General features: G+C 37.9%; 1 protein-coding gene across 1 annotated transcript in view; it reads left to right on the top strand.

Annotated features, from left to right (window-relative positions):
* lrguk (leucine-rich repeats and guanylate kinase domain containing) overlaps positions 1 to 24,606 on the top strand; it is a 30,106-nt gene that overhangs the window by 2,579 nt on the left and 2,921 nt on the right. The window contains exons 2-19 of the mRNA XM_061912244.1: positions 2,205 to 2,384; positions 12,988 to 13,086; positions 13,170 to 13,251; positions 13,310 to 13,410; positions 13,651 to 13,732; positions 15,622 to 15,746; positions 16,229 to 16,372; positions 16,466 to 16,546; positions 17,725 to 17,811; positions 17,882 to 17,988; positions 18,384 to 18,503; positions 18,575 to 18,671; positions 21,816 to 21,929; positions 21,990 to 22,191; positions 22,533 to 22,607; positions 22,668 to 22,813; positions 22,937 to 23,025; positions 24,491 to 24,573. Of these exons, the coding sequence (XP_061768228.1) occupies positions 2,358 to 2,384; positions 12,988 to 13,086; positions 13,170 to 13,251; positions 13,310 to 13,410; positions 13,651 to 13,732; positions 15,622 to 15,746; positions 16,229 to 16,372; positions 16,466 to 16,546; positions 17,725 to 17,811; positions 17,882 to 17,988; positions 18,384 to 18,503; positions 18,575 to 18,671; positions 21,816 to 21,929; positions 21,990 to 22,191; positions 22,533 to 22,607; positions 22,668 to 22,813; positions 22,937 to 23,025; positions 24,491 to 24,573 (1,861 nt within the window). The 5' untranslated portion in view covers positions 2,205 to 2,357. The remainder of the gene's footprint in view (positions 1 to 2,204; positions 2,385 to 12,987; positions 13,087 to 13,169; positions 13,252 to 13,309; positions 13,411 to 13,650; positions 13,733 to 15,621; positions 15,747 to 16,228; positions 16,373 to 16,465; positions 16,547 to 17,724; positions 17,812 to 17,881; positions 17,989 to 18,383; positions 18,504 to 18,574; positions 18,672 to 21,815; positions 21,930 to 21,989; positions 22,192 to 22,532; positions 22,608 to 22,667; positions 22,814 to 22,936; positions 23,026 to 24,490; positions 24,574 to 24,606) is intronic.

Raw genomic sequence — 24,606 nt, 5'->3', positions numbered from 1 at the left:
ACAGCCTAACTTGTTTTAATGAAATGTTTTTTTAAATAAATATATTTTTTAATAACCCGTGTCTTAAAAATGTCTTCTGTATGAGTAAAATCGTATTTTTTATATATTTTTTTAAACATTTATTTCGATAAAAATCTCAAAAGCTACAAGCGAGTACTTCCGGTCTGCTTTTGTGTACAAGCAATCAGCACCCAGTGCTGCTGGCTGGGGGCGTGGCTAATTTTGTTTGTCAACAAAGTCACCAGTATAATCTTTACAGAAACATTTTTTTTAACCATTAAGTAGAATATGCAGCCGATGTAATTATTTAATTTAAGTGTGACATTATTATTCTTGCTAATCTGACTATATAAATACCGAACAATGATACCGGGAGGGGGTGCAGTACTCATAGTCGCCACACAATATGAGTCAACGTGAGTTGGGGGGGCGCCGTGAGCTTTTTACAACCATCTTTTGTAAACAGAATAATTTTCGTTTAAAAACTATGACCTAAACAAAATAGAAAAAACATATTTTGATTTTCTGTGAATGTGAATCAAAATGCCCAAATTAAAAAAGTCGCTGAATTGGTCTTTTTGACGAAACGACGGGTAACCAGACTTACTGGAGATCAGGGGTCACCAACCTTTTTGAAACCAAGAGCTACTTCTTGGGTACTGATTAATGCGAAGGGCTACCAGTTTGATACACACTTAAATAAATTGCCAGAAATAGCCAATTTGCTCAATTTACCTTTAATAATTACATCTATATATATATATATATATATATATATATATATAAATGGGTATTTCTGTCTGTCATTCCGTCGTACATTTTTTTTCCTTTTAAGGGAAGTTTTTTGTAGAGAATAAATGCTGAAAAAAACACTTAATTGAACGCTTTAAAAGAGGAGAAAACCCGAAAAAAAATGAAAATTAAATTTTGAAACATAGTTTATGTTCAACTTTGACTCTTTAAAATTCAAAATTCAAACGAAAATTATGAAGAGAAAAACTAGCTAATTTGAATCTTTTTGAAAAAATTAAAAAAATAATTTATTAGTAATTTTTCCTGATAAAGATTAATTTTACAATTTAGATGACATGTTTTCAATAGGTTAAAATCCAATCTGCATTTTTTTACACTATATAACAAATTGGAACAAGCTTTATTTCTAATAAAAACAAATCATTATTTCTTCTACATTTTCCAGAACAAAAATTTAAAAAAAAATTTAAAAGACTTTGAAATAACATTTAAAATTGATTTTAAAGATTTTCTAGATCTGCCAGAATATTTTTTTAGGATTTTAATCATAATAAGTTTGAAGAAATATTTCACAAATATTCTTCGTCGAAAAAAACAGAAGCTAAAATGAAGAATTAAACTAAAATGTATTTATTATCCTTTACAGTAAAAAATAAATTTACTTGAACATCAAATTTAAATTGTCAGGAAAGAAGAGGAAGGAATTTAAAAGGTAAAAAGGTACATGTGTTTAAAAATCCTAAAATCATTTTTAAGGTTGTATTTTTTCTTTAAAATTGTCTTTCTGAAAGTTATAAGAAGCAAAATAAAAAAATAAATGAATTTATTTAAAGTCTTTAAAATATTTTCTTGGATTTCCACATTCTATTTGAGTTTTGTGTCTCTTAGAACTAAAAATGTCAAAGCCAGACCAGCTTGCTAGTAAATAAATAAAATAAAAAAAATACAGGCAGCTCACTGGTAAGAGCTGCTATTTGAGCTATTTTTAGAACAGGCCAGCGGGCTACTCATCTGGTCCTTACGGGCTACCTGGGCCCTTCGGGCACCGCGTTGATGACCCCTGCTGTAGATGAATGAATACAAAAAAAATTTCCTGTACGAGAATGTGTGTACAAACTTGTGTTTTTATTTTCATTTTATAACAGCAAACTAAATGATTCATGACAGTGAAATTCCTTCTTTTTAATTGTCGTCCTCCTAAGCAGCAGCCAGTATTATTGAGAGCTTATGCAATTTAATTTAAGTGCCTCACCTGCCTTAAACCTCACCGCACGTCACTGCTTACTAATATTGATCTGATATCATGCATGCCCTTGTTGTGCCGATAATATCGATATTTGCGACAGCTCGTCACCAATTACAATGTATCACTCCGCTGTGACTCAAACACGTGCACGAAGCGGCAAACTTCAATGTTCTGAACGCTGTTGGTAATGTTTTGCATTATTCAGATGATTGCGTCCCATGACAGTCTGGGGTCTACCCCGCATCTCGCCCGAAGTCAGCTGGGATAGGCTCCATCTTTCACCCCGCCTCTCACGCCAAGTCAGCCGGGATCGGCTCCATCTCACCCGTGATCCCGATGAGGATAAGCGCCATAGAAAATGTATGGATGGATACACTTTCCCCAGGTACGTGTCAACAAATGTCTTTCTTTCATCAATTAAATACAATAAACCTCAACATTTAGATTTTACAGCTCTCAAGCACTTTCTTTTCTATCTTTTCTTTTCATAATTTATTTTTAACTTGAGCACATTTACAACAGGGCTTCACGGTGGCAGAGGGGTTAGTGCGTCTGCCTCACAATACGAAGTTCCTGCAGTCCTGGGTTCAAATCCAGTCTCGGGATCTTTCTGTGTGGAGTTTGCATGTTCTCCCCGTGAATGCGTGGGTTCCCTCCGGGTACTCCGGCTTCCTCCCACTTCCAAAGACATGCACCTGGGGATAGGTTGATTGGCAACACTAAATTGGCCCTAGTGTGTGAATGTGAGTGTGAATGTATCTGTGTTGGCCCTGCGAGGAGATGGCGACTTGTCCAGGGTGTACCCCGCCTTCCCCCCGATTGTAGCTGAGATAGGCGCCAGCGCCCCCCGCGACCCCAAAAGGGAATAAGCGGTAGAAAATGGATGGATGGATGGACATTTACAACACAGTACATCACACAGTTTCATATCACCTTACATCAGTGGTCCCCAACCACCGGGCCGTGGCCCGATTGGTACCGGCCGCAGAAGAATTTCAGATTAAAAAAATATAAAAATTTCTTGTTTTTTATTTTAAATCAACATAAAAAACACAATATACATTTACAATTAGTGCACCAACCACAAAATACACATTAAACATTTTTTTAATCTACATATTAATGAATATATAGACCAAGTCAATCATGCTTACTTGTCACCTGATTGTCCATAATGAACAGACAATACACAAATATGAATAATAAAAGGTTATTGCGACCTGATTTTTAAATTATTTTTTCCAAAGTGGGCCTTTTTTTTTTTTTTTTTTTTTAGTATTGCACTACGTTCCCTGACCTTTTCAAGCATTCATCTACAATTAACTCCAGGAGGATGGCGGATGGAATCTATTTGAGACAAGCAATAAGACACTCAGGTGTTCTCGACCCGATACAAAAGAAATACAGTACCAGCATTGCCAATATCGCAATATTTTACTTTTTTTTTTCACTTTTGTAAATACAAACCCCGTTTCCATATGAGTTGGGAATGATAAGTTTGAAGAAATATTTCACAAATATTCTTTGTCGAAAAAAACAGAAGCTAAAATGAAGAATCAAACTAAAATGTATTATTTACAGTAAAAAATAAATTTACTTGAACATCAAATTTAAATTGTCAGCCAACTCTACATGCCCCTAAAGCTGACCAACACACCCGATTGTAGTCAGCTGGAGGCGTGTCTTAATGAAATTAAACAATGGATGTCCGCTAACTTTTTGCAACTCAACGCCAAAAAACGGAAATGCTGATTATCGGTCCTGCTAGACACCGAACTCTATTTAATAATACAACTCTAACATTTGACAACCAAACAATTAAACAAGGCGACACGGTAAAGAATCTGGGTATTATCTTCGACCCAACTCTCTCCTTTGAGTCACACATTAAAAGCGTTACTAAAACGGCCTTCTTTCATCTCTGTAATATCGCTAAAATTCGCTCCATTCTGTCCACTAAAGACGCTGAGATCATTATCCATGCGTTTGTTACGTCTCGCCTCGACTACTGTAACGTATTATTTTCGGGTCTCCCCATGTCTAGCATTAAAAGATTACAGTTGGTACAAAATGCGGCTGCTAGACTTTTGACAAGAACAAGAAAGTTTGATCACATTACACCTGTACTGGCTCACCTGCACTGGCTTCCTGTGCACTTAAGATGTGACTTTAAGGTTTTACTACTTACGTATAAAATACTACACGGTCTAGCTCCATCCTATCTTGCCGATTGTATTGTACCATATGTCCCGGCAAGAAATCTGCGTTCAAAGGACTCCGGCTTATTAGTGATTCCCAAAGCCCAAAAAAAGTCTGCGGGCTATAGAGCGTTTTCCGTTCGGGCTCCAGTACTCTGGAATGCCCTCCCGGTAACAGTTCGAGATGCCACCTCAGTAGAAGCATTTAAGTCTCACCTTAAAACTCATTTGTATACTCTAGCCTTTAAATAGACTCCCTTTTTAGACCAGTTGATCTGCCGTTTCTTTTCTTTTTCTTCTATGTCCCACTCTCCCTTGTGGAGGGGGTCCGGTCCGATCCGGTGGCCATGTACTGCTTGCCTGTGTATCGGCTGGGGACATCTCTGCGCTGCTGATCCGCCTCCGCTTGGGATGTTTTCCTGCTGGCTCCGCTGTGAACGGGACTCTCGCTGCTGTGTTGAATCCATTATGGATTGAACTTTCACAGTATCATGTTAGACCCGCTCGACATCCATTGCTTTCCTCCTCTCCAAGGTTCTCATAGTCATCATTGTCACCGACGTCCCACTGGGTCATTATTGTCACCGATGTCCCACTGGGTGTGAGTTTTCCTTGCCCTTATGTGGGCCTACCGAGGATGTCGTGGTGGTTTGTGCAGCCCTTTGAGACACTAGTGATTTAGGGCTATATAAGTAAACATTGATTGATTGATTGATTATTTAAAAAAAAAATATATATATTTTTTTCTTGTTTTTTTTTTTAATCAACATAAAAAACACAATATACAGACCGAGGGGACAAATTATTAAGTGTTGACCGGTCCGCGGATACATACAGGTTGGGGACCACTGCCTTACATCGCATCATGTCCGAAACTGTAACATGTAATTAATTTTTCAGTCATTGCCAACATACTGAGATAAAGAATATCTTATTTTCAATAAGGTTGAAAGTGTTTCTCATAATTCTTCTTCTTTGTATGTTATAAGCACTATTAATTTGAACAGCCTCTTAAACTGGATCATATCAGTACAATGTTTAATTTCTTTACTTTAATCCATTCCAAAATTGAATTCCACATACTGATATGCTAAAGGTTTTAAGTGTTGTACGTGCATACAATGTTTTAAATTCCTCTAAGATTATATTTCTCCTCTTTAGTTGAGAAGAATTGTTGTACATTATTTGGTAGCAGGTTATAATTTGCTTTGTACATGATTTTAGCGGTTTGCAATTTTATCAAATCGTCGAGCTTTAATATTTTCGATTCAATAAATAAAGGGTTTGTATTGTGTATTTTTCTAATTGATCTTTTTTACAACACAGTTAACGAACGTAGCGCACATTTGAAGTTATTTCCCCATATTTCTGCACAATAACTCAGTTATGGTAAAACTAGCAAGCAGTAAATAATATAAAGTGATTTTTGGCCCAAGACGTATTTTGCTTTATTCATTATTGAAATGTTTCTTGTTACCTTATGTTGTATGTTTTGTATATGAGATTTGAAGTTAATTTTATCATCTATTAATACTCCCAAAAATCTGGTTTCTTTTAGCCTTTCAATATCTATTTGTATTCGTGTCTGATGCTCTTTTCTACTGTTACCAAATAGCATTATTTTAGTTTTACTGAGATTCAAAGATAGTCTGTTTTTATCAAACCATTCATTTCTTCCATTATTATTCGTATATCTTGTGAAGTGAATTATATTTATATAGCGCTTTTCTCTAGTGACTCAAAGCGCTTTACATAGTGAAACCCAATATCTAAGTTCCATTTAAACCAGTGTGGGTGGCACTGGGAGCAGGTGTCTTGCCCAAGGACACAACGGCAGTGACTAGGATGGCGAATGCGGGAATCGAACCTGGAACCCTCAAGTTGCTGGCACGGCCACTCTACCAAACGAGCTATACCGCCCCTGTGTGTTCTCTCCTGAACAGAAAGCAGTTGTGTCGTTTGCAAATAAAACCAACTTCAAGTCCTTTGTAAATTTACAAATGTCGTTTCACTCTCGACGTTAGTTATTTCCAATCATTTTATTTGTCACATTCCCCTTCCTATTGAACACTAAGCAAGCCGTAATTGTACGATAGAACAGTGGTTCTCAAATGGGGGTACGCGTACCCAGGGGCGGCGAAAAGGGGGGGTAAAGGAGACAGATTCTAGGGGCCCCTGGTGGAGGGGGGCCCAGAGAGGCTCCTAAAGATGATGAAATTATATGAAATTATGTGTTGGGGGCCCTGTAAAGATTCTTTTCATGGGGCCCAAAATCCCTAGCGGCGCCCCTGCGCGTACCCCAGGGGGTACTTAAAGGTATGCCAAGGGGTACGTGAGATTTAAAAAAAATATTCTAAAATTAGCAACATTTCCAAAAATCCTTTATAAATATATTTATTGAATAATACTTCAACAAAATATGAATGTAAGCACATAAACTGTGAAAAGAAATGCAACAATGCAATATTCAGTGTTGACAGCTAGATTTTTTGTGGACATGTTCCATAAATATTGATGTTAAATATTTCTTTTTTTGTGAGGAAATGTTTAGAATTAAGTTCATGAATCCAGATGGATCTCTATTACAATCTCCAAGGAGGGCACTTTAAGTTGATGATTACTTCTATGTGTGGAAATCTTTATTTATAATTGAATCACTTGTTTATTCTTCAACAAGTTTTTAGTTATTTTTATATCTTTTTTTCCAAATAGTTCAAGAAAGACTACAAATGAGAAATATTTTGCACTGTTATACAATTTATTGCTGTATTTTAGTTCTTTATCTCTTTTTTCAACCACAAATGCTTTGCTCTGTTTAGGAGGTACTTGAATAAAAAAAAATTCACAGAGTGTACATCACTGGAAAAAAGGTTGAGAACCACTGCGATAGAACACCTGGTGATGAATTAATAAACTACATTACCCACACGCCCTTGTTCCCGCCTCCCGCCGCTACGTTGCTAAGCGACGTAGTCGAACGCCTTCCAGCTAGCTAGCTGGCCGCTGAAAGACGTCACCATTACGGTGTACGAGTCAGTCTAGTGACATTATCAGACGACTGTTCGTCATTGAATTAGTTTTAAAAAGTAGCCAATAGAGTAGTTGCCTCATTTGCTTAATTTGAGAAGGACACTTCCACATAGGTGGACATGGCAGAAGAAGAGGTAAGTCTCACCTTAGGACGGCAAAACCTGACATGTTCTGTCTGTGTGGGTTTTCCAAACCTAGTAAAACGTATGGAAATATATATATATTTTTTTTAAATTCTATTTTGCTAGATAAGAAAATATGTATTACTTTATTTACAGGACCAAACGTTTGGACACTTTTTATTTGGTTTGATTGATTGAGATATGTATTAGTAGATTGCCCAGTACAGTAAATATTCCGTACAATTGACCACTAAATTGTAACACCCCAATATGTTTTTCAACTTGTTTAAGTCGGGGTCCACGTTAATCAATTCATGGTATAAATAATACAGTCATCACACAAGTTAATATGGTATATACATTGAATTATTTATTTACAGTATTTAATTTCCGGGGGTTGGCATGTGGAGGGGGTTGGGTTTGGTTGATATCAGCATTTCAGTCATCAACAATAAATATAATTTAAAAACATTTGATTTATTCTGTATAGTAGTAGAGCTGTGATTCTCAACCTTTTTTCAGTGATGTACCCCCTGTAAACATTTTTTTTAATTCAAGTACCCCCTAATCAGAGCAAAGCATTTTTGGTTGAAAAAAGAGATAAAGAAGTAAAATACAGCACTATGTCATCAGTTTGTGATTTATCAAATTGTATAACAGTGCAAAATATTACTCAATTGTAGTGGTCTTTCTTGAACTATTTGGAAAAAAAGATGTAAAAATAACTAAAAAAATGTTGAAAAATAAATAAGTGATTCAATTATAAATACACATTTCTACACATAGAAGTAATCATCAACTTAAAGGGCCCTCTTTTGGGATTGTAATAGAGATCCATCTGGATTCATGAACTTAATTCTAAACATTCCCCCCCGCCCCCCAAAAAAAATCTTTAACATCAATAATTATGGAACATGTCCACAAAAAATCTAGCTGTCAACACTGAATATTGCATTGTTGTATTTCTTTTTACAGTTTATGAACTTACATTCATATTTTGTTGAATTATTAGTCAATAAATATATTTATAAAGGATTGTGTAATTGTTGCTATTTTTGGAATATTTTAAAAAAATCTTACGTACTCCTTGGCATACCTTCAAGTACCCCCAGGGGTACGCGTACCCCCATTTGAGAACCATTGTAGTAGAGCATCAGTATATGCATTTCATTATAAGACCCAAGACAGCTTTATTTTATATTATCAATCTTGAACAAAATGACAGTAGTAGACAGCTATGTCTATTTTTGTTATTGTTATTATTACTTGTATAGCATGACTAATGCAGTCCCTCTAAGACACAAGCGTTAAAGTCAATGTTGTGCATGAATAAATCGTCTAATGTTTAGTGGCACTCCAATTATATTTGTTCTTTGAATGTTGATAGAGAAAAATGCACTGCATTCATTTGCATATCTTCAAACGCAGTGATTCTCAACCTTTTTTCAGTGATGTACCTCCTGTGAACATTTTTTTAATTCAAGTACCCCCTAATCGGCGCAAAGCATTTTTGGTTGAAAAAAGAGATAAAGAAGTAAAATACAGCACTATGTCATCAGTTTGTGATTTATTAAATTGTATAACAGTGCAAAATATTGCTCATTTGTAGTGGTCTTTCTTGAACTATTTGGAAAAAAATATGTAAAAATAACCAAAAAAATGTTGAAAAATAAATAAGTGATTCAATTATAAATACATATTTCTACACATAGAAGTAATCATCAACTTAAAGGGCCCTCTTTGGGGATTGTAATAGAGATCCACCTGGATTCATGAACTTAATTCTAAACATTCCCCCCCGCCCCCCCAAAAAAATCTTTAACATCAATAATTATGGAACATGTCCACAAAAAATCTAGCTGTCAACACTGAATATTGCATTGTTGTATTTCTTTTCACAGTTTATGAACTTACATTCATATTTTGTTGAATTATTAGTCAATAAATATATTTATAAAGGATTTTTTAATTGTTGCTATTTTTGGAATATTTTTAAAAAATCTCACGTACTCCTTGGCATACCTTCAAGTACCCCCAGGGGTACGCGCACCTTCATTTGAGAACCATTGTAGTAGAGCATCAGTATATGCATTTCATTATAAGACCCAAGACAGCTTTATTTTATATTATCAATCTTGAACAAAATGACAGTAGTAGACAGCTATGTCTATTTTTGTTATTGTTATTATTACTTGTATAGCATGACTAATGCAGTCCCTCTAAGACACAAGCGTTAAAGTCAATATTGTGCATGAATAAATCGTCTAATGTTTAGTGGCACTCCAATTATATTTGTTCTTTGAATGTTGATAGAGAAAAATGCACTGCATTCATTTGCATATCTTCAAACGCAGTGATTCTCAACCTTTTTTCAGTGATGTACCTCCTGTGAACATTTTTTTAATTCAAGTAACCCCTAATCGGCGCAAAGCATTTTTGGTTGAAAAAAGAGATAAAAAAAGTAAAATACAACACTATGTCATCAGTTTCTGATTTATTAAATTGTATAACAGTGCAAAATATTGCTCAATTGTAGTGGTCTTTCTTGAACTATTTGGAAAAAAAGATGTAAAAATAACTAAAAAAATGTTGAAAAATAAATAAGTGATTCAATTATAAATAAATATTTCTACACATAGAAGTAATCATCAACTTAAAGTGCCCTCTTTTGGGATTGTAATAGAGATGCACCTGGATTCATGAACTTAATTCTAAACATTCCCCCCCGCCCCTCAAAAAAAATCTTTAACATCAATAATTATGGAACATGTCCACAAAAAATCTAGCTGTCAACACTGAATATTGCATTGTTGTATTTCTTTTCACAGTTTATGAACTTACATTCATATTTTGTTGAATTATTAGTCAATAAATATATTTATAAAGGATTTTTTAATTGTTGCTATTTTTGGAATATTTTTAAAAAATCTCACGTACTCCTTGGCATACCTTCAAGTACCCCCAGGGGTACGCGTACCCCCATTTGAGAACCATTGTAGTAGAGCATCAGTATATGCATTTCATTATAAGACCCAAGACAGCTTTATTTTATATTATCAATCTTGAACAAAATGACAGTAGTAGACAGCTATGTCTATTTTTGTTATTGTTATTATTACTTGTATAGCATGACTAATGCAGTCCCTCTAAGACACAAGCGTTAAAGTCAATATTGTGCATGAATAAATCGTCTAATGTTTAGTGGCACTCCAATTATATTTGTTCTTTGAATGTTGATAGAGAAAAATGCACTGCATTCATTTGCATATCTTCAAACGCAGTGATTCTCAACCTTTTTTCAGTGATGTACCTCCTGTGAACATTTTTTTAATTCAAGTACCCCCTAATCGGCGCAAAGCATTTTTGGTTGAAAAAAGAGATAAAGAAGTAAAATACAGCACTATGTCATCAGTTTGTGATTTATTAAATTGTATAACAGTGCAAAATATTGCTCAATTGTAGTGGTCTTTCTTGAACTATTTGGAAAAAAAGATGTAAAAATAACTAAAAAAATGTTGAAAAATAAATATGTGATTCAATTATAAATACATATTTCTACACATAGAAGTAATCATCAACTTAAAGGGCCCTCTTTTGGGATTGTAATAGAGATCCATCTGGATTCATGAACTTAATTCTAAACATTCCCCCCCGCCCCCCCAAACAAATCTTTAACATCAATAATTATGGAACATGTCCATAAAAAATCTAGCTGTCAACACTGAATATTGCATTGTTGTATTTCTTTTCACAGTTTATGAACTTACATTCATATTTTGTTGAATTATTAGTCAATAAATATATTTATAAAGGATTTTTTAATTGTTGCTATTTTTAGAATATTTAAAAAAATTCTCACGTACCCCTTGGCATACCTTCAAGTACCCCCAGGGGTACGCGTACCCCCATTTGAGAACCCTTGTAGTAGAGCATCAGTATATGCATTTCATTATAAGACCCAAGACAGCTTTATTTTATATTATCAATCTTGAAAAAAATGACAGTAGTAGACAGCTATGTCTATTTTTGTTATCGATTTTGTTATTCATTTGCATATCTTCAAACGCAGTGATTCTCAACCTTTTTTCAGTGATGTACCTCCTGTGAACATTTTTTTAATTCAAGTACCCCCTAATCGGCGCAAAGCATTTTTGGTTGAAAAAAGAGATAAAGAAGTAAAATACAGCACTATGTCATCAGTTTCTGATTTATTAAATTGTATAACAGTGCAAAATATTGCTCATTTGTAGTGGTCTTTCTTGAACTATTTGGAAAAAAATATATAAAAATAACTAAAAACTTGTTGAAAAATAAATAAGTGATTCAATTATGAATAAATATTTCTACACATAGAAGTAATCATCAACTTAAAGTGCACTCTTTGGGGATTGTAATAGAGATCCATCTGGATTCATGAACTTAATTCTATAAACATTTCTTCCCCCGCCCCAAAAAAATCTTTAACATCAATATTTATGGCATATGTCCACAAAAAAATCTAGCTGTCTACACTGAATATTGCATTGTTGTATTTCTTTTCACAGTTTATGAACTTACATTCATATTTTGTTGAAGTATTATTCAATAAATATATTTATAAAGGATTTTTTAATTGTTGCTATTTTTAGAATATTTAAAAAAAATCTCACGTACCCCTTGGCATACCTTCAAGTACCCCCAGGGGTATGCATACTCTCATTTGAGAACCACTGCTCTAGGCATCAGCGTAAAGGTTACAAACAGCGCTTTTAAGAACATATTTTTATTTGCATAGTTGAACTAGCAAAGAGACAGCATTTACTGTACATGACATAGATGTTGAATTTTGATGATAATCTCTCCTTTTCTCTCATTTACCAACAAAAAAGAATACTATAAATTGCTCTCAACCATTCACAAATGCTCCTAGCATTGGGGGGTCAATGTGTTGGAACATAAACACATGTGTAGCCTTTTATTTATTGTGGCTATTTGGGCTCTCTGGAACCCAATGAGTAGAACAAACAAAATTGTTTAAAGTTGCTATCTGAACTTTCAGATGTGTTTTCAGCCATCTTGAAATCCAACATGTGATGTGGTATACTTTTGCTCCACCACTAATTGGCAATAAATGTCTCATAAGTGGAAACCAGGGTCTTGTAGAGAAAAATGTTGTGTTGTGGTACACACAACAAAAGATGTGATGTCCACATATGTGGACACCACAGGCCTCATGTTCAGAGAGTTGCAATGCTTTCCTACTAAATATGGTGTGCCAACTAGTGTTGTATAAAACAAGGAAAACATCAATGCATGTCTTTACAGTTATGTTTTTTGATTTCTGCCCGAATGCAGCTGGGATATGCTCCAGCACTCCCGCAAACCCAAAAGGAACAAGCGCTAGAAAATGGATGGATGAATTGATTGTTCAAGGAACATTTGAAATATTCATAACAAATTCATAAAATCCCAAGTTGATTCGAAGTTATTGAAAATACAGGTTCTCAAAACATCGCAACTTTTGCTGCAACTTTATGAAAAAGCTACCACATTTAAGGCAAAAAACAATCACAAAAAAAGGCCCGCAAAATTTTGGAGGGACTGAGTACAACACAACATGTAACACCAAAAGCATCAATGTTGTTTATGTTTTACACAGGACAAGGCCTTAACTGCTGAGTTGGTGTCCAGCAGTGTGTCCCGCCTTGCTCGCTTTGATACCGGCCTTCAACACCCATACTACCACCTGGCTGTCCCTGTAAGACACATTGTGGGCCTACATATCCACAGTTGTATGACGTACACCTCTAAATCTAGTGACTTTTGTCATTTTATTTGCAGGGTCACAGTCTGAATGATATCTCTGTCCTGTGTAATTATTGTCACCTACAAAAGCTGGAGCTGCCACACAACAACATCACAGGTCAATTTACGCTTTTGTATATTTGTTTACCTTCATCTGAATGTTTTTTGTCTTTTAGATCTGTCCTGCGTGAGCCACATGCCTTTCCTCACCATCTTGGATGCCTCTCACAACAAGATATCTGATTTCTTTGGCTTCCAGGCCCCTAAAAACCTGAAGGTATAGTAAGTATAGTAAAGCACCTTGAGCTGACAGCAAAAGGCAAATTTTGAGTGGTTGCTTGGTCTCCCAATCGCCTGCATTATTCCCCCATGACGGCCCTGCGTCCCCTCATCCCATCTGCCGTCACTCCAAACATGCTTACAGAGAAGGCTTTTAACGCCCTTGAATCTACTAATTAAATATCCTTGTGTATTGAGCTCATTTATTGGCGCTCTTGTGACTTTGCTATTGTTACAGGATGTCAACTTCTCCCACAACTGTCTAACACAAATGAAGGACTTGTCGGACTACCCAACTCTGATGAAGCTAGATCTAAACCGTATCCTTAAAGGTCCCATTTGTCACCATTTTTTGATAAGTCTCATAGGTCCCATAATATACGATTGCTTGGACAATTCCGATACTGGTTCTGATTCCGGTTCCTTGCTTCGATTCCAAATTCCCAACTATTTTAAATTCCAGTTTCACTTCATTTTGAAAACCCCAAATAACATTTTTTTTTCACATTATTTGTTGTTTATGTGTTAGGAATAGGGATTTTCAGATCAGTTTTATGCTGCAGATTCCGATACCAATCATCCATGAGTAACACCGGCCAGTACCAATCACATGTATAACTCCATCCATCCATCCATCCATCATCTTCCGCTTATCCGAGGTCGGGTCGCGGGGGCAACAGCCTAAGCAGGGAAACCCAGACTTCCCTCTCCCCAGCCACTTCGTCTAGCTCTTCCCGGGGGATCCCGAGGCGTTCCCAGGCCAGCCGGGAGACATAGTCTTCCCAACGTGTCCTGGGTCTTCCCCGTGGCCTCCTACCGGTTGGACGTGCCCTAAACACCTCCCTAGGGAGGCGTTCGGGTGGCATCCTGACCAGATGCCCGAACCACCTCATCTGGCTCCTCTCGATGTGGAGGAGCAGCGGCTTTACTTTGAGTTCCTCCCGGATGGCAGATCTTCTCACCCTATCTCTAAGGGAGAGCCCCGCCACACGGCGGAGGAAACTCATTTCGGCCGCTTGTACCCGTGATCTTATCCTTTCGGTCATGACCCAAAGCTCATGACCATAGGTGAGGATGGGAACGTAGATCGACCGGTAAATTGAGAGCTTTGCCTTCCGGCTCAGCTCCTTCTTCACCACAACGGATCGGTACAACGTCCGCATTACTGAAGACGCCGCACCGATCCGCCTGTCGATCTCACGATCCACTCTTCCCCCACTCGTGAACAAGACTCCTAGGTACTTGAACTCCTCCACTTGGGGCAGGGTCTCCTCCCCAACCCGGAGATGGCACGCTACCCTTTTCCGGGCGAGAACCATGGACTCGGACTTGGAGGTGCTGATTCTCATTCCATGTATGACTGAATTTTTTAATTGTATTCATGGTGACTGATATGGACAATTTTAACATTATCAACACAACATCTAAACTACTTCCTTATTTTCTTTAATTACATACAATTTTTTTGGTCTAAACTAAGTCAATAGTACACAATTACTAAACAAAAGCAATTTCTACTATTTATTACTTATTGAAATCCTTTGGGTTTTACCCTTAAAGTCCTCAAAGTCAGTCATATGGCACAATTGATTTATGGATTGATCCGTCTTCCCCTTACTTGTGGTCGCGAAACAACAACAGCCCCACAACACATTGTTATATTTTCCTCTAATTCTTAATAATCAACATGCTTAGTTTATGCTGTAATGTGCTTCCATATACACTTATTAAACTTTAGCACTAATTTCTCCTGTTGTTTCAAACTAGTTTAACGCCCTATTTAGGCGGTTGGCTTGCCTGCTCCTGCTTGCTATTGTTCTGTATGTAGTAACATGTTTAGCCTCTTTCTCCAGTCTTTCAGTGATATTAATACATGGATAAAATGTACTGTAGTTTATTTGCCAGAGTGGAGGATTATTGACTTAGGGGAGTGGTTCCACATGGAGTAACAAGGTATAGTTAGTTGCTATAGCCGTCCCTGTGGCAGCTATATCTTTTAGACTGAGCATCAAAAATAGGAATCAACGTTCCAGGAGAATCGTAAAGTAAGATGTGGTTCCCATCGAAGCATTGATGTTGAATTTAAAAATGCTTTATTAGTGTATTATAGTGCATCTTTAACAGACAAATGCAGGAATTTGTAAAGTAAATCAATACTTGCAGAGGTTGCTGACATTTTTAGTTTGCACATTAACTCACTACCATCCAGACAACAAACTCACTGAGGTCATGGGCTTGGAAAAGTGCTGCAAGCTGACCGATCTCGACCTGGCTTACAACAACATCTCCAGCATCAGCAGCCTGGATGCTGTACCACTCACACACCTCAACCTGGTAGGTTAATATGTTTGCATCTCTCTGATTGTTTGGACTGATTTGGGTCAACCATGTGGACTAAAAGCAGATAGCATGGCTGCAGCGCCTCATTTATTTTATGTTTGTGGATCAACCAGTAGTGGTCCTGGTACACAGCTCCGTGAACATGTCAACAAGCATTGTGTCCTTCCCAGGTCTTATTTTAGAAGCCTCGCCTTGTCCCTACATGCAGCGAGCGGCCCTCTGCCAGGCATCATGCTCAGCCAAACAGCAAGATAACGACTTTAGCAAAGGAGCGAGTGCCCATGCTGGTTTGGCTTTGTGCTGAATTAACACTTAGCCAGCTGTTTGGTTGCCCCGTCTGTCAGAATTTACCAGCAAGGGGGTGGGGAAAGAGTCGGGCAACCTTGCAGAGTGACCATGGCTCACTTTTTAATTTGAACTACTGGGAATCATGGAGAGCATTTAAAGTAAGAGAGGTGCATCTGTTAAATGTTCAGAGAGGGAATCAACTGAAGGGCACGGAAGGCTTGGAGAACCTGAAGAATCTGCAGGTTCTTGACTTGGCTAAGAACCACATCACTAATCTCTCTGGCCTCCAGAACCTGCACATGCTGGGCTTCATCAACCTGGATGAGAATGAGGTACTTGTACAGTAAATGTTTGGAAAATACTGAATATTTCAGCTCAATAAAAAATTAATAACACAAATTTATCTGAAACAATACATTTTACAGATTAGTGAGATCGAGGAGTGCAAACACATCCATGATCTTCTCCTGCTGAGGGAACTGAATCTGCTGGGTAACCCTGTGCAGGTAACTGTATATAAGCTAGTAGATACCCAACACAATAAATAATACTAGATACAGTTGTACAAGGGTGACCAACTACATTTGGTACATTTAATACACTAAAACCGATGCAATGTAGGTCAAGCAATATACAGGTACTGTTTAACGTACAGTTAAACGGAAATGTTTAATTTGTAAGGGTGCACATAAGGATTCAAATCCGAATCACGATTTTTTTTTGTAAGAATACATTTTAAAAAATGCGTTTTAAAGCCATATCCTTGCAACCAGAAGGAGCTTTTGAAAAAGTTTCATTATAATTGTTACACTAAAAGATACATGGCGAGAATCGATTTGAATCAAGAATTCATTTTGAAATGAATCGTCACCTCGGGAATCAGAAATAGAACTAATCGTTAGGTACCCAAATATTCAGAGCCCTAATAATTTATTATTATTGTTGAATAATAGTATTATTACTATTATTATTATTATTATTATTATTTTGTCAACTAAAATAATGTGCTTCAGCACACTCGAAAATGTACATATCTTGAAATAAATTTGTATTTTGGGGGAATTTGGACAAGTTTGATTTTTTTCTTAGTTTTTTGTTTATTTATATAATGTTTTAATCTGAGACGTGTTTGTTTTTCAGTAGAATGTGTTGCGGTCCAATGAAAAAATAGCTGTCACACTTTGGACCCCCCTGCAGTAGTACCTCTGTTTTTATTCGGAGTCTGTTCCAAAATGGTACAACAAAGACATAATCATACAATTTATCCCCACTGTTAATTGTTTCCAGGCCTGACTGGGGTAAATACTTTCCACCAATTATGAATTGAATATTTTCATAGTTAGCGTAAAATAAACTGTTTACAACCTTCTAAAAGAGAGTTTTAACATTATGAGAGCCCTGTAGACATGAAATAACACACACATAGTCACCCTTTAATCCAATATAGTAGCCATATAAAATAAGACACTCACAACTTTCTTTGGCCCTATGGTGGCTTGATGCTGCCGTATTTAATAAAATTTTTAATTAATTCCATTAAATTTTAAAAAAGCACTGACACCAACACATCGGATTTGCCGAACTATAATACACGAACGCCAAATACCAAACCCTACAAAATTGCAGCGTACAAAACGGTTGCACAACTTTAGGGAATACTAAATATCGTGTTGTTGGTTTGTAGGAGCAGCCACAGTACAGGCTCTCAGTGATCTTTCTTCTCCAGCATCTGACCATGTTGGACCAAAAAAGAGTCACTGTTGAGGAAAAGGTTTGGTATAAACACAAATATTTCAAGTAGCTATCGCAGAATGTCATTGTCATCAATGTGTGGCGTACAGGTTACGTCCATCAACAAGTACGACCCCCCTATGGAAGTGGTAGCAGCCAGGGATCACATGACCCAGCTGATGTATCAGCTGATGCAGCCCCAGCTACTCTATGATAGGTTGGTATCATCTCCTGGTGTCATCGCTAAAAAAGCTACCACTGCTAAGTTTATTTCCTAGAATGTGTCAAGCTAACAAATCAATTGTTACATTATGATGTATTATTCAAAGCAAACAGCAGCGTAAGTTGTTTTTTGAGTGCCGAGCATCTTTATCTGCGGCACATCCTGTTATCGCCTCGCTCAAAGAAAATAAAATGTATGTGTTCACATATCATGACTTTTAAAAATAAAAAATAATCCATCATGGGTGATGACAAGGAAGGCTGCAGAACTGCAGATAAATCACAGGGATTGTTTTTACAAGAAAAACACATAGAGTATGTCTTGTTTGCAAGCATCCTTTTCTTTATTTGCATGTAAGACTTCATGGGAATTGTTTTCTGTCCATGCAGCACTCTACCCAGTGACGATGCTCCGTATCCTATGCTGGTTTTGACTGGTCCACAAGGCTGCGGGAAAAGGGAACTAGCCCATCGTTTGTGCCAAGATTTTGACGAATACTTTGCATACGGGTCAGTGTCGTACATTCTAAGGTTCCTCAGTCAGTTTGTGTGACATTTTTAACATTTGTGTGCTCATGCAGAATCGGACACACCACCAGAGAGCCCTACTTTGGAGAGGAGAACGGAAATGATTACCATTTTGTCAATGAAGAGGAATTTCAGCAGCTGGTACTATCGGTACACTGTTCCATCCATCCATTTCTACCGCTTGTGCCTTTCCGGGTTGTGGGGCGGCTGGGGCCTATCCCAGCTGCATTCGGGCGGAAGGAGGGTACACCCTGGACAAGTCGCCACCTCATTGCAAGGCCAACACGGATAGACAGACAACATTCACACTCACATTCACACACTAGGGCCTTTAGTGTTGCCAATCAGCCTATCCCCAGGTGCATGTCTCCTATTCATAATGTCTGAAGCCTAACATATAAGAGACGTGTCTAGTTTAAACACTGTGTGGATGATGAATAGCAGCTTTTATGTCATAATTTACCATTTTAGTCTTTCACGCTTGTGTAAGTGCTGTCAGTCTGTCAAGCAGGTCAACTGTTGCACCTCCTCCTTTCTCTTCTCTCCTCCTCTCTCCTTATGTTGTCATTTACCTCATTTATCACCTCTAACTTGCATGCAACAACTGTCTTTTGGTGTGCTTAACAGTTTATCTTCCAGGAGGTTATGTGATTGCCAGGTTTAGTTGGTGGTAGTAAAATGTATGGTGGTTTTTACACAACATTTCTGTAAATAAAAACACTAAGATTGTTATTTTTCACGGTAAACTTCTAACGGCTGAGCTGCCAGTTATTTTTACCCCAAAATTGTTGGTCGTTGTTTTTAAATTGTAGCAACATAACTCAAGAGTTATGGCCAGATTTTGATGAAACTTTCAGGAAATGTTAGAAATGGTGTAAGGCACAAGTGATGAGATTTAGGGAGTGATTCAAATCAGGAAATGTTTTTAAAAGATTCTTTATTATTGGGAAGTAAGGCATGGGTGGGTTCTGCTCTTTTAGTAATTTTAATTTTCTGGTAATTAAGTGTATATTTTAGAGAAATTTTCGGCGCAGTGGCCAGTTGAGACCCACAGCTTTTTTTTTTATTGGCTTGCGGCACATTGGAAAAGGAACTTAAAAAAAGGGAAAAATAGAGCAAGAGGCACAATGTCAAAAGAAAAATCAGAAATGTAGATAATAATAATAAGTATGGTGATAAAAAACACAAAACTTTGTATTTAAGTGCCGTATTTTTCGGATTATAAGTCGCTCCGGCCGAAAATGCATAATAAAGAAGGTAAAAAACATATTTACGTCGCACTGGAGTGAGTATAAGTCGCATTTTTGGGGGAAATTTATTTTCTAAAATCCAACACAAAATATAGGCATTTGATAGGCAATTTAAAATAAATAAAGAATAGTGAACAACAGGCTGAATAAGTGTATGTTATATGACGCATAAATAACCAACGGAGAAGGTGCCTGGTATGTTAACGTAACATATCAGGGTAAGAGTCATTCAAATAACTATAACATATAGAACATGCTATACGTTTACCAAACAATCTGTCACTCCTAATCGATAAATCCGATGAAATCTTCTTCCTCGATGTCGCTTCTAAAAAACTCTGCCAACTCCAAAGGTATGCGCCGCTTCCTCTTGTCGTTTTCTGCTGCATATTTCACTACGTCCAACTTGTAATCTGCAGTACATGATTTCCTTTTCGGTGCCATTTTTCTTCAGTACTTAGTTTTTATAAGTTACCGCCAACGATGAAATGATCCATTGTAATAGCTACGGCAGTAGCATATAACATATAGCAGTTAGCATCCCAAGACCCACAATGCACTTCTGCCATGGCCCCCCCCCCCCCACCAAATTCTTATTGGTTGACGTGTGTGTGATGATTGCTGACGTGTGTGTGACAATTGCTGACATTTTCTTCGTCTCTTCCGCGAATGAGATAAATAATATTTGATATTTTACGGTAAAGTGTTTATAATTTCACACATTAGTTGCTCCGGAGTATATGTCGCACCCCCGGCCAAACTATGAATAAAACTACGACTTATAGTCCCAAAAATACGGTAAATACAATGGTACCATTGGTTCTGTTTGTATTGTATTCCAAAAGTTCAGACAAAGGCTGAATCGTACGAAAACCGAAACAATTTTTTACCTTAATAAATCATATAAATCAAATTTAATATTTTGCGGACCAATATAAAATTAACACAAAACATTTTATAGAGAACAATTCAAGTTTTACATGCAGAAAACAATGTAAAGTACATATTCCAAATATAATCCATACTAGAAATGAAACATACATTAACATTTAATATCGCTTGGAGAAAATGGCAAGGGTGGGTGGTGACAGCCATACGAATACCACCTTGGTTGGTTGCTGTGAGTTTTATTTCTAGAATTTAATAGAAACTTTACTGTATAACTTTTTTTAATTATTTTTTTTACCTTTTTATTTTTGCATGTTTTCCAATTAGGTCTGGTTGTGTTTTTTGTTGAACACATTCATTCCATTTACTACTACTGTCTGAAGAGGCTGCTTTGTATTTGTAATCACTAACCAACAGTACAGCGGTTCGTTACTTTACCATTCCAAGTACTTGTAAGTTAGATGCATTTAATTGCGTCTTAAATTGCGTTTTTTTGTTTCCTGGTCTTAATTTTAGCGCTTCTGTTTTGTGTGTCAATTTGCTCTGTTTAAGAAACATTTTCCTGTCACCTCTGTCTCTGCATACTGGGGGTCCAGACTAGGATTCCACTGGACCCAGGATGACTTATATTGCTCTTGTATGAAGTAAAAAAGCAAAGTGTCTGAGTAACCAACACCTGTGAGTTTTTGTGTGGAGATTAGAATATGCTGAATTATACAAAGGCACCCAGAATAGTTTCTTATGCAAAATGTTTAGCCATTTGATAATCATGTGGAAACCGGGGAAAAAGTCCAAAAACGTAATCATACGAACTGGGGGCATTTCGGAAAAAAAACAAGGTAACTATTTTTGACATTTTTGTCAGCAATTCAAATAATAAATAACAACCCTGATTTAAGTTGATTTTTACTTTATTTAGTTGCTCTAAACACCAAATGCGCCCAAATGATTTACTTTTATACATCAATAGACATGTTTTCTGTGTTTACCTAGTTTAAGTGACAGACAATAAAGGTGCCCCCTAAGAGGGACTAAAGTTAAAGGGGTTATGGGTCAGAGTTGATCTGACCACTGTGTCAAAAGTTCACACCGCAGGTGAGCGCGTGACCTCAGGTTGCAAATCCTGACAGAACATGCTTTTGTTACTTACATGCAGGGTGCATTCCTCCAGACTGTCCAATATGGTGGCCATAGGTACGGCTTGAGCAGGGAAGCCATCGAAGACGTTGCAAAGGAAGGACTCGCATGCTGCGTGCACATGGAACTTGAAGTAAGTGGGTCCACACTATAAGAACACATCAGTAAGAATGACTTCAATGGCTGTCTTCAGGGTGTGTTGAGTCTGAAGAAGAGCATCTTTGAACCTCGCTACATCGTCCTCCTGCCCACCCTGCGTGAGAAGTACAGAAACACCCTGGGAACTAGAAACTTGTATACGCCAGCCCAAATTGAAACGGCGGTGTCGCGCATCGACCTCTACACCGACTTCAACAGGAAACGTCCCGGCTTCTTTGATAACGTCATTCCCTGCGGTATGTCTTTGCACTATTAGTGCCCAATGCTGACCATTTATTCAATTTAGGAAGTTAGAACTGGAGAGTAAGAGACATTCTTTCAGAACAAACACCCTCAGTGTCTTTGATAAAGGCCTGGGATAAATTAACACACCCACTAAAATCCATACAGCACAATTTCAATCCCATTACCGCTTTCTATTAAAGGCACGCTGCCAAATAGTTTGTCATGCCCTCGCTTTTTAGCTGTTTTCTTAATTAGACAAACATGGAGGCAGGAAAGCACACACACATCACTTTTACGCAGCGCTAATGTGTCACTTTTCCTCCACTGCTGTTTGAACATAATATGTGTGCAGATGACCTGAACGATGCCTACCTTGTGCTAGAGGAGGTGGTGAAGGACTACCTGTTGCTGAACGATCGGGAAGAAGGTATAACCAATATTGTCATTGTAGTGTTTGCCTTAATGCAATAGTATTTACACACCTCAGGTGAGGTGCACAAGGAGGAGCAGCCAAGGTCAGGATTCGCCACTTCATCCCACCCATCCACTGCTGCGCTCGACCCCTCACTCCCGCGCTACAAAAACTACTGCACGAAGATCAGGGAACAACTTGCCCCCAGCAAGACCCCTGCTGTGAGTTTGAGGACGCGGGATGGAAAATTAATCGGCTGCAAAGCCTCTCGAGTGAATGATGGCCACAGCCAGACGCTGCCAATCATCAGGAACTTTCCTCCCCCTCATGTCTCTCCTCTGCAGGAGCTGGCTTCCATCCGGCGGCGGGAGCAGCCGGCGAGAGAGGCAGTAGTGGGGAAGAGTCCAGGGGTCAACAGTCGTTTCATCAGAAGGTTCTTTTTCAAGCAGCACACACACTTGACTGCACTCATGCCTAATTGTGAGTGGGGGTCCTCTCTGTGCCGTGGGGCCAAATTGGTTTGATTGTCCCACTTGTCCAAACTGCTGTTTAATGGCTTCTTTGGGCTTTGTGTGTGACCTGGAGGGTGAAGTGGACGAGTGCTTAAACGGTTCCTAACCAGCTGTGTACTAAATTTGAGGAGCTTGTTGGAGTTGTTTGCACAAAACAAAATCCTCATCTCATCAAAAACGTCAGTCAAACTCCACCAGGATTTACCTCTCAATAGTAAAGAACATCCTGAATCCAGACGGTGATCCAGATCAGCCCCAAAATGGAATCACTTTATCCGATTTCTGACATTTCCTAAAAGTTTAATCAAAATGTGCCCAACACGTTTTGAGCTATCCATCCATCCATCCATTTTCTACCGCTTATTCCCTTTCGGGGTTGCGGGGGGCGCTGGCGCCTATCTCAGCTACAATCGGGCGGAAGGCAGGGTACACCCTGGACAAGTCGCCACCTCATCGCAGGGCACGTTTTGAGCTATCTGTAGTTTAATGAAAGAAACAGAGTGAAGCCTCTTTTTAAACACGCTTTGTCAACACTCTGTCTCTGTGGGTGGAGTGGGGGAAACTAGCATATACCATAGTAAGGTAACATAGTACTTGTCTTGTTCCCTATCAAGTTTCTGACATTTCCTGAAACGTTTATGAAAATCTGCTTGTTACTCTGCCTGTAACCAATTAACTAGTCAACCAACTAACTGACAAACCCTGGCAATAACTAATCAGCCAACTAAACAGCTGACTAACCAACCCACTAATTGATACACTGACTACCCAACCAGCTAACAACCAAATGACAAAAAACCCAATGACAACTAATCCACTTGTTAACTAACCAATTACCAACCACCTAGTCAAATAGTTACCCAGATAACTCATTGACTGACCAGGCAGCTAACTAACAACCAACTAACCAATTATATGCCTAACTAACCAACCAACCAGGTAACCAATATACAGACCAACAAAGCCCAAGAATAACTAACTAAGCACAACAATTACATAACCTCCTGGCGATGGTAACAAATAATGTAAAAAAAAAGGTTAATGGTTGCTAGTTTAGTGCGCCTCACGTAATTAAGATGACATGGGTGGTATTAAATGCCCCTGCGGCCTTCACACAATTGACATCATGCATTTGCTTGTTACTCAGGCCTTCAGTGTTTGTGCAGCGGATTCCAGACATGTCTTCTTGTCTGCACTTCTTAGTGGGGGCGCGTCCCAGCTTGTGTGTATTCTTCACATATTGTCACAGCATACTGACTGTCAATTAATTGAGTCCCAGAGGGCCATAGTTTTTGTAGCCAGGCAACATAACAAGGTGGAATTCAACTCGCCCAGCTTCTCCTATGGGAAACGTGTCATCTCATTTTTCCATCTTTGTCCCAACAGCTCCTGTGAATCTCTGGTCAGTTCTGCATCCAGTTGGCCACGAGGTGGCGATGTCCTTGGACTTACAGTAGAAACACTCAAAAGTGAGTGTTTTGATAATTACGTTGCATCATAAC

Source organism: Nerophis ophidion, linkage group LG10 (genome assembly GCF_033978795.1).
Source record: "Nerophis ophidion isolate RoL-2023_Sa linkage group LG10, RoL_Noph_v1.0, whole genome shotgun sequence".
NCBI lineage: Eukaryota > Metazoa > Chordata > Actinopteri > Syngnathiformes > Syngnathidae > Nerophis > Nerophis ophidion.
This window is presented reverse-complemented; position numbering and strand designations above follow the sequence as displayed.